The sequence below is a fragment of the Hylobates moloch genome, unplaced genomic scaffold (assembly GCF_009828535.3).
Source record: "Hylobates moloch isolate HMO894 unplaced genomic scaffold, HMol_V3 SCAFFOLD_6, whole genome shotgun sequence".
Lineage (NCBI taxonomy): Eukaryota > Metazoa > Chordata > Mammalia > Primates > Hylobatidae > Hylobates > Hylobates moloch.
In genome coordinates, this window is record NW_026652281.1 from 32,651,599 (window position 1) to 32,662,924 (window position 11,326).

Consider the following 11,326-nt stretch of genomic DNA (forward strand, 5'->3'; position numbering starts at 1 on the left):
GCATTCAGGCAAAAGAAACTCTCGAAAAAAATATAAATAGAAGACAACTTTCTCAACTTGATAAAAACTATATACAGAAACCTACATTTAATATTATACTCAGTTGTAAAGGCTAAAAACGTTCCCCCTAAGATGAGGAGAAAAAAGCAAGAATGTTCATTCTTACCACTCATGTTTAACATAGTGCTGGAAGTTTTAGCCAACACAATAAGGCAGGAAAAGAAAATAAATGGCAGATAGATTGAAACTGAAGAAATAAAACTGTCTGTATTTGTCGACAACATGATGATCTATGTAGACAATTCCAAAGGCTCTACAAAATAAAACACACAAAGCTCTAGATCTCATGAGTTCAGCAAGCAGAGAGGATACAAGACCAACATACAAAGCAGTATTTCTATACAGTAGCGACAGACATGTAGAAAACCAAAATTAAACATATAATACCATTTACTATTTCTGAATTAAACAAATATTTAAGTGTGAATCTAACAAAACGTAGGATTTGTATGCTAAAAATGATAAAGTTCTGATGAAATCAAAGATCTAAATAAATGGACATTTCATGCTCATAGAATGGAATATTAAGGATAGCAAAGCCATCAATTCTCCCTAAATTTACACAAAGGTTTAACATAGGTCCTATCAAAATCCTAATAAGATTTTTAGTAGCTATATATAAGAATATGATAAAATACATAAGGAAAGGCAAAGGAACTAAAATAGTTAAAACAATTCTAAAAAAAGAAGACAATGTCAAGACTTATTGTATAGCTACAGTAAGCAAGACTATGTAGTACTGGCAGAGGAATCAACACCTATGTTGACAGAACAGAATAGAGAATCCAGTAACAGTGGGGCCAACTGATTTTTGACAAAGGTGGAAAAGCAATTCAATAGTGGGAGGATAGTCTTTTCGGCAAATGATGCTGGAAAAATGGATATCCATAGGCAAAAGAATTAACCTCAACCTAAACATAACATCTTAAAAAATTATCTCAAAGTGGATTATAGATTTAAATGTAAAACACTTTTGGAAGACAACACAGAAAATCTGCAGAACCTAGGGCTTGGTGAAGAGTTCTCAGGCATGGCACCAACAGCATGATCCATTAAAAAATAGACAAATTGGACTTCATCAAAATTAAATTAAAACTTTTATTTAAAACTTTTATTCTCTGAAAGACCTTATTAAGATGACGAAAAGACAAGCTATAGGCTGGGAGAACATATTTGCAAACCATATATATCTCACAAAGGACTTAGATCTAGAATATATAAAGAACTTCCAGAATTCAACAGTAAAAAATAAAATCTACTAGAAAATAAGAAAAGACATGAAGAGACATTTCACTGACTGATATACAGATGACAAATAAGCACACAAAAAGATGTTTAACATCATTAGTCATTGGAGACATGCAAATTAAAACCACAGTGAGATATTACCATACACCTATCAGGACAGCTAAAATATACTGACAATACCAAATGATAGCCGTGATACAGAGAACATCTATCACTCATATATTGCTGGTAGGAGTATAAAATGGTATAGCCACTTTGAAAAACAATTTGGCAATTTCTTAAGAACTAAACATGCAACTACCATATGACACAGCAATAATGCTTGTGAACATTTGTCGCAGTGAAATAAATACTGTGTCCACACAAAAACCTGTACAAGTGCTTTGGGAGGCAAAGGTAGGAGGATCCCTTGGGGCCAGAAGTTTGAGGCTAGCCTGGGCAATAGAGAGGGACCCCGCCTCTTAAAGAGAAAAACTTGTACACAATTATTCATAGAAGATTTATTTGTAAAACCAAAAACTGGAAACAACCAAAATAACCCTCAATAGATGAATGACTAAATAAACTGTCATACATCCACTCCATGGAATAGTATTTAGCAATAAAAAGACGCAAACTATTGAAGTATACTCGGATGAATGGCAAGGGCATTTTGCTGAGTCAGAAAGGTCTAAAGGTCACATGCTATATAATTCCATTTATAGAACACTCTCAAAATGACAAAATTACAAAGATGGAGAACGGATTAGTGGTTTTCAGGGGTTAGAGATGATTAGGGAGTGGTACGAGTGCATATAAAGGAGAAGTACAGGAATGATCTTTAAGGTGGAACAGTTCTGTATCCTTATTGTGGTAGTTTTTGCACAAATATATGCATATGATGAATGACATAAAGATATATATATGCATAGTTCCAATGTCAAATTCTTGCTTTTGATATTGTACTATAATTATGTAAGATAAACTAGATGAAGGGTACCTAGGACCTCTCTACATTATCTTTGCAACTTCTGGTGAATCTATAATTATTTTAAAAAAAAAGCTAGAAAAAACTATGAGATAGCGTATTAGTCCGTACTCATGCTGCTATGAGGAAATACCCAAGACTGGGTAATTTATAAAGAAAAGGGGTTTAATTAACTCACAGTTCTGCATGGCTGAGAAGGCCTCAGGAAACTTATAGTCATGGCAGGAGATGAAGGGGAAGAAAGGGGAAGAAAGGTACTTTCTTCACAGGGCGGCAAGACAGACTGAGTGCAAGCGGGAGAAATGCCAGATGCTCATAAAACCATCAGATCTCATGAGACTCACTCAGTATCAGGAGAACAGCATGGCGGAAACCACCCCCATGTTCCAATTACCTCCCACCGGGTTATGGGAACTACAATTCAAGATGAGACTTGGGTGGGGACACAACAAAACCATATGAGGTGCCAACAGTAGGCATCAGAATTATCTGAGACAATCATCAAAACATATAAATTTCTAAACTCCATTCTAAACTCACTGATCTATAATTTATTTTTGCTCGTTAAAAATTTTTAATTCTAGTAAAATACACATAACATAAAGTTTACCACTTCAACCATTTTTAAGTGTATAATAGTTCAGTAGTGTTAAGAACATTCACATTGTTGTCAACCTATCTCCAGAACTCTTATCATCTTACAAAACTAAAATCTACACCCATTAAGCAATAACTCCCCACTCCCCAGCTTCTGCCTTCTCCTCTGAGAATCTTCTTAGACTCATATATACCAGGAGCTTGGCAGGTTCTGCGTTTAGATAACAAGGAAGCTGATCATAATGATAATCCGACCTAAGGATAGCAGTTACCACTGTCCAGGCTGTATGTGTCACTGTGTACTCCCTTTTTCATTTAATTCTCACAGTACTCTAATAGTTGACAGTTATTATATCTATTCTGTGAATGAGGAAACAGACTCAGAGAGGTTAAGAGACTAGCTCAATTCACACAGCTCAGGTTCAAACTCAGGCCTGCTGGGCTCCCAGAATCTGGCATACCACAAGCCATCCTTCTGTTGCAAGTTCTTCATGACCCTGGCTTCAAGCTTAACCTTAGGCGTCTTTTCCTTGTGGTTTCAGAAGCAGAGACCCAGAGAGTAACAACTCTTCCAAAACATCACAATTTTGGAGCTCTACCTTGGTTTATGCACATCTGCAGAACTTTATTAAGATTTCTTCCTGCTTGAATTTTAATGCTCTGAAAATACGGTTTCTAGTTAACACTAGAGTTAGCAACACAATAGAAAAATTGAATGGGACTTTCCTTTCCCATATTTGCAAGCTTGTCTGGGCCACAGCCCCACTGAAAGAGGATCAAGGAAGAGGTAGGTGAACACAGGAGGATTTACTGACCTACAGTAAGAAAAAAAAAAAGTCAGATATGTAGGTAAAGTGTTTCTATTTTTTCCTCTGAAATATTTTGCACCCTGACCTACACAGTAATTTCAAAAGATTCCTTCACAAGTTGAGTAACACACCATCTAAACAAGAAAATTTCAAAACTAATTTTTCAAGCATTGACGTATTTTTTAAAGAAAAACCAAGCATGCTGCCCTTAAAAACAAAAGTTACAGATTATACATCCACTAGAGCAACTCTTTAAACTTATTTAAAAACCTTTGAAATTTTGAAAGTAGTGCAGGAGATGGTGTAGGGTGTAATTTAGTGGGATTCTTTCCCTCAGAGAACATCTGAGAACATTTTCTCTAATAATAAAGGGCAAAGTACATGCAGTTGTGTACGGCTCAAATGCTCCACCAGTGTGAGTGGACGAAGAGATCGCCGGTTGGAAAAAAATATATTTTGATATCTCCCGCTTAAGCTATTTCCCCGGCGTTCGCCGGAGGACAGTATTGTCATCTCAGAGCGTGGTAAGAGACAATTCTTCTTGTGCAGGGGCAGGAAACATTCCGTGTAGGAGATATTATCTCAAATGAGTGTAAAAAGAACACATGTCTGCATTTCTAACAAGCTCCCAGGGTACAGCTGCTGCTGGTCCAAGGACCAACCTTTGAGGGGCAAGGGGTTTGTTGAATGGGGTGAAGAAATTTCCGGCTAGAGAGGAAAGGTGCTTTCTGAAGAAAACGATAAGCTTCAGGGGTACCAGCGACCTAAAAAGGCGCAGCAATAGAAACAAACGGGATGAGCAGATATAGGGTTGAAAACTGGCCAAGGGAAGGGCCGCGGTCTCCGCCGTCTCTTTATTCGGAGCAAGGTTATAGCAAAAGGGAGAAAGGAGGCAAAACGCCGCGGTGTGTGATGTTCCCCTTCCTGTGTCCAACTGTTCTCATTGTTCAATTCCCACCTATGAGTGAGAACATGCGGTGTTTGGTTTTTTGTCCTTGCCATAGTTTGCATTAGGAGATACACCTAATGGGTATATCTCTTAACGGGTGCAGCACACCAACATGGCACATGTATACATATGTAACAAACCTGCACGTTGTGCACATGTACCCTAGAACTTAAAGTATAATTAAATAAATAAATGAAAAGAAAAAAAGAAAACGTCGCAAGGGGATTCTTTGGAAAGGGCAGCAGACGCGCACCTGGACACGGTAGTCAGTTGGACCCGCAGCCTGCACCCGGACGCAGGGGCGGGGGCCGAGAGGGGCCCCGGGCTGTACAGCCCTTACCTGCGCTCGCCCTGGTCGGTGTAGACGTTGAGGAAGAGTCCCTGCCTGAGGTCTTCATTCACCAGGCCGGAGAAGCTGAGCTGCAGCTCGTAGCTGCTACCAGGTTTCAGGGGCTCCTTGAGCTCCAACACCATGTATTCCGTGTCCAGCGCGAACCACACGTCGTCCACGGGCACGCGGCCCACTGTGGCGTTCCCAGTGCCCGGGAAAAGGGGGCCCCTCACCTCGGCGCGCTCGCAGTCCTGGAAGAGGCTATGCAGCAGCAGTCGAGAGGTGGCCATCGTGCAGCGCACCGTGATGTTCACGCGGCCAGTGAAGGGCAAAGACCCGGCCGGAAGCTCGTCGGGCCTCAGCCGCGGCCACAGCTCCAGATCGTAGTGCAGCGGCATGAGCCAGGGCGGCAGGCGTAGCTGGTCCCAGGGCCCCGGGGGTCGCCAGTCGCTCGGGGTGGTCGTCACCGCTAGCTCGCGTGCACTGCTGGGTTTCGGGGTCGGCGTCGGTTTCTGCCTGAGGGGAGGGGAAGACTCGGCTTCCGAGTCCCCGAGTCCAGGCAGCTCCGACGGTGGAACGCGCTCGCAGTGGCCGTACAAGGCGGCGAGTACGGCTAGCGCCAACAGGAGGGCGGCTACCAGCCCAGCCAGCAGCAGGGCCACCGCGCGGCTCACATAGAAGCCTGAGCTGGAAGGGGGGCCCATGGCAGGAACCGGGTTCAGGCGCGAGGCGGGAGCTCAGAGACTGTGGCAGCTGTCAAAACCCCGGCCAGGGTATTCAGTGCTGGGACCCCTGCCGCTCCTCTCTTGTATCGTGCCTCTTCCTCCTGGAAGAGCCTGGACGGAATGGAGCTCAGCAGACAGCGGTTTGGACCATGGCTTCCCCCTCCCAGCTAATCAGACACAGGTCCCAGCCTACCCACCCCCGCCCCCCGCCAGCGCCAGGGAAGAGGCGGACCTGGCGCACCCAGGCGCGTACCCCTTTGGGTTCGAAGAGAAAGACCCCACGGAAGATGCCTCCAGGGTTGGCGCGGGGAGGGGGCGGTCAAGCCAAACGAATCCGGACACCTTAAACGTGGATATTTGGATGAGGGATGTGCCCCGGTACGGTTTCAGGTGTTGTCGGAAAGGGGACAGGTACCTAGCACCTCTATCTCCAAGCCAGCGATAAGCTACCAGCAACACACCTGCTCCACCGCCAGCTGGGGCTTCATGTGCTAGGGGGTGGTAAGGGCTTGAGGACCAGGATATTTGGGAATGCGTTCGGAAACGACCCTGTAGGGCGTCGGCCGCGCCGTCAGAACAAATTTCTGGAGCCAAATGTGTGGCTCTAACTTCGCTTCCTAAATAAGCCCAGGAGGCATGCGGCCCAGGCAGCGAAGGCGAAGATGGAAACAACGTCCAGAGGCCCAGAACTTTCCCAGAGCTTAGGAAGCCAGGCTGGAGGAAGAGGCGACAAAGTGCTAGGGAGCCTGGCGTCTGCGTCTCCCGGGTGAAGTGGGGTTGTGGGGCAGAGCAGGGTTAGGACCGCGTTACCACAGGAAGGAGCCTGGCGGGATGGTTTTTCTTAGCTCTGCAACTGCCGGGGACCGGGGATTCCCTTCCTGAAGCCGGGGGAGAGGGGACACCTGCTTTCAGAACCGACTCGAATCAAGCAAAGATAATAAAACAACTCGGCGGCCAGGGTTTCCACCCAGAAATTCCTCAGCTGGAAATGGTTTTCCTGGCGGGACCCTAGTCGCTGAGGCTTTCACGTGTTTGACATGGCATCTGTTTGCTATTTAGCTGGTGCCCCTGAGCGAATTCTTGGCCTCTGCGCTGGATCAGGAGTCTGCATTCACGCACGCTGGTGAATTGGGAATGAGATTGCAAGCATCAGGAGGCACTGGGGACGGAAGGGAAGGTAGTTAGATCCCACTGCAGGCTGAAGATTTTAAACTATCCCGTCTTGAGACTTGTGTGTGTGTGTGTGTGTGTGTGTGTGTTACAGCGAAAATATAATAATTTTTCCATAGCAGCTATAAAACGGTGTTTGCTTTACTACTACTTTGACTGTATCTCACTTCCAATGAGGAAACCCTTTCGCCTGGGTTCAGAGATGGGGTAGACCATGGTGATTCTCCTGGGAAATGCGTGCTTTCTTCTTCCTCGAACTGAAGTGAATCACATGAACACCACCACCATCACCCTCTGGAATAAGACAGGAAAGTGGAAGGAGATTTGACATCAAGCTCACGCAGATAGTTGTGCTATAATCTGTGAAGCAGTCCACGTTAAGACTATATGACTTTTTTTTTTTGGATTTGCTTTCTTCAGAAACTTAAGGATTAAATTTAAAAATAATTATGACCACATGCATCACTCTCAGAAGGTCATGGGTAGAGCTGAGGGAGAAGCTCTGTCTATTTCCATATACCTACCACAAGCTGCCAGAATTTGAGCTACTGCACTAGCAGGGGCATCTCAGTTTAGGTCATGTTCAGATTGGGATTGGGACAGCTGTGGCACTAATTAACTAATTACTGGCCTTAACCCATGGACAATTTCATGAAGGATTTCAAAGGATTTCCAGACACTCAAGGAAAGGTAAAAAAGAAAGGAAGTCAGTAACATGATTATTTCAAACCTATTAAAGGTATTCCTCCCCTCAAGTACATATATGGTGGATATATATGTATATCCACATATACATCCCTCTGACATCAGAGGGATGAAAATTCTACCCTCATATAATGCTAAGACTGCTATTTTTCGAACATGCAACCCACAAAGAGGCATGAAGCTCAATTGTGCATGTGCATGCTTCTCCTTTCATAAATACTTATGACTCTTCCTATAGCTTATTAAATGTGTATAATTGGCCACCTTGCTCAGCAACAATTCCTATTCCTTCTACCCTTCCCTCAAAGTGCTTGCTCTTGGCTTCTGCCACAGGCTACACTTCCCAGCCTGCAGGATGGCCAGCCTGAAACCCTTTATGAAAAATAGAGGTCTCCTTTCCAAATGTATCAACCTTCTGATTCTTCAGTTTGCAATGCTAAATAAATTGGTTCTTTCTGGAATAAACATAGTAGGAGAAAAGCTGAAGGTTTTACATGGTGGAATTGGTTGATAGGCCAACATATAGGTATTCACATCAAAGAGAAGTTGACAACTCTTCTGTTTGTTTTGCCTTACCCTCACTTTGTCCCACCTCCATTCCCCCAACCCATACAATCTCAGGCTGCAAATTTACTGAAAAGAGTGGATAGGAAACAAAGGTTCTTTTTTCCTTTCATACTATCCTGTCACTTAGGCACATTCGTCTTAAGCAAGAAGGAGACTGAAGGATATTTCTCTGGAGAAACTGAATAGCTACAGAGAACACATCTCCAGAAACCGACTCTGGGAGACCCTGTCTTCAAAAACGGCAGCTTAGCTCCTCGTGTCACTGGACAGTGAAAACCGTCTAGCACCAAGCATAGGCTAACGGCCACCAGACATTTGAGAAAAATCTTTACTATGAAGGAGAGAGATCAATTTTTACTTCTTGGTATTAAAACAGAGTATACAAACATAATCCTAATAAACAAGTGTGTCTCACTATCAGATGCGTTCAAAATATAAACAAAAATTTTAAAAACATCCTAAATCCAAATGTTTTTCAACTTATCAATTAACCATAATAAATTAATATAGTCCATTTACTCTATGTGGATCAACAATGCTTTTACTTGAATATAAGTCTTACGATAAGCTTCTCTTCCACTGAGAAAATATTAAAACAAACTTTGCACTTTTTCCTGCAAAATAGAAGTTCGTTGTCAGATGAAGTTACAACTATTCCTTTTGGAAGATTAAATTATTCTAGCAAAACTAGAGATTGTGTTTACTTTGGCAAACTGGGGTAAAACAAGCAATCTTCAAAGGTGCTCAGAATAAATATTTTGTGGACGGAACTGAGAGATGTTTGTATCAATTGACTAGAGAGGTCAAGTACTAGATACTAAGGTGAAAAACAGAAAAGTGACAAGCATCTGCACAGATGTCTTTTCATAATAATTTAATTCATGAAGAACAAAAGTTGAAATATCAAAAATCGGAAGACACTTTCAATTTTTAGTACTTCATTATTTATGTTCCAAACCACAGGAATATAGCTCAGCTTCCATTTGCTGGAATGGAATACATGTGAAGATGTTATTTTAGGTTATCCACTCTGAACAATGCATTCTCAGAACTTAATATGATAACCACCTCCTTAACAATACCACGTTTCATTTTCGAACTCCAAACCAGAGTTTAGCCTCTCAATGAGAGTTTTCTCGGGAATGAGAGAAGTCCTAAAATTGTGGTTTCATGATATTCTGTTCTATGCTCAGAGCTGGAGCTGAACTGCAGAATCTCAATGAGCTGTGAGGTATCTTGCAAGTAATTTATCAACAATAATAATTAAAATCTCAATGTGGGATTTAAAAAATCCTTTAAAAAGGAAAAAAGTGAGATGATATAAAAATCAAATAGGCTTTTTAAAAGGAGTTCTCTGGGCCGGGTGCAATGGCTCATGCCTATAATCCCAGCACTTTGGGAGGCCGAGGCGGGTGGATCACAAGGTCAGGAGTTCGAGACCACCCTGGTCAATATGGTGAAACCCTGTATCTACTAAAAATACAAAAATTAGCCGGGCATGGTGGCAGGTGCCTGTATTCCCAGCTACTCAGCCGGCTGAGGCAGGAGAATAGCTTGAACCCAGGAGGCGGAGGTTGCAGTGAGCTGAGATGGCGCCACTGCACTACAGTCTGGGCAACAGAACGAGATTCCATCTCAAAAATAAATAAATAAATAAATAATAATTTTTTAAAAAAGGAGATTTCTTCCCCTAATGCAAGAATCCAGTTCAACAATGCAGACCGCCCCCACACATTACAACCTCTTGTTCTCCAAACCCAAAACACAGAAAATGAATTTTAAAAGATAATTGCACAAGGATGATTAAAGGCAAGAGTGGATAGGAAATTTCAACACATTTTTTGAACACTTCAAAAAGCTCAGGATGTTAAAACTCCACTGAGGAGAAGAGCAATGAGAAGCAGGGGGCTCCACTCCAGAGAACCCTAGAAAGGCTTAGGATTTGGACATATCTGTTTCTATGGAAGGTGGCAATATGCTGTGGGAATAGAAACAGGGGGCTTGCCTGAACACAAATGGGGCAGCTTGACTCCCCACACAACATTTTATTCATTTTTTATGGCCCAAAGACTTCACATTACTGCCCCACCCACCTCCACACATACACATAAACTAGAGATTTGTTCTTTGGCAGAATTGAACGGAAATGCCTCTGATCTCAAGACACTGCACCCAGCAAAGGGCAAGGGTAGGCCAGGGAAGGGAAATAGGAAGACTCAACATACACAGACTGAACTCTGGACCCTCCTCTCATTTTAGCAGATGGCAATTTCTTCCTTCCAGGTGCACAATCCACAAACCTGGGAGTCCTCCTTGACGCCTGTCTTTCTCCTATACTTCATACCTATTTTATCGGGATCTTGATAAAATAAATCCAGAATCTGACTACTTCTCACCACCTCTATTTCAGCCACCCTGGTGCAAGCCACTCTCTGGGTTTCTCCTGGATTACAAGAACAGCCTCCTAACTGGTCTCCCTGATTCTAATGTTGCGCCCTAAAGTCTATTCTCAGCATGGGTGCCAAGTGATTCTTTGAAATCTGAGGTCAGAGCCTGTCATGCTTCCACTTCGAAGCATATAATAGCATCATGCTACCTTCAGTAAAAGCCTTCCCATCACTTACAAGGTCTTCCTTTCACTTCTCCATCCTCCTCTCCCTTTTTCCTTCTCAATTACTCTCCAACTATTATATCAAACTTTTTTTTGCTTTTCCTCTTACATAACAAATCTGCTTCCACCTCAGGGCCTTTGCACTTGCCATTCCTATTACTCTGACTCAACTGCTCTAACTCTCTTGCTTTTGTCAAGCCTTTTTGTTCAAAAATTAGTTTCTTAATAAGGTCTATCCTGACCACCTTATTTAAAATTGCAACCATGTAACACTCCTAATCTCCCTTATTCTGCGCTATTATTTTTCCTTTTCTATAAAATTTATGACCTACTAGAACACTATTTAATTTGCTTATTTCTTGTATATACTGCTTATTGTATGTCTACAGGTTGCTAGACACTAAGCTTCATGAGTACAGGGATCCTTCCCTATTTTGTTTACTGATGGATTCAAAGTGTTTCATTGTAAAATTCAAATCGAGAAGTATAAAGAAACAAAAATCAGCCATAATATTTCAGAGTGTTTCCTCAGTTGCTTACTATCCTCTGCATACTGCCCCACACTCTTCACCTGTGGATGCCTCGTA

At 42.6% G+C, this 11,326-nt stretch overlaps 1 protein-coding gene across 1 annotated transcript in view; it reads right to left on the reverse strand.

Annotated features, from left to right (window-relative positions):
- LVRN (laeverin) overlaps window positions 1-5,806 on the reverse strand; it is a 65,050-nt gene extending 59,244 nt beyond the window's left edge. The window contains exon 1 of the mRNA XM_032156610.2: window positions 4,971-5,806. Within this exon, the coding sequence (XP_032012501.1) occupies window positions 4,971-5,665 (695 nt within the window). The 5' untranslated portion in view covers window positions 5,666-5,806. The remainder of the gene's footprint in view (window positions 1-4,970) is intronic.
- Window positions 5,807-11,326: the final 5,520 nt, after the last annotated feature.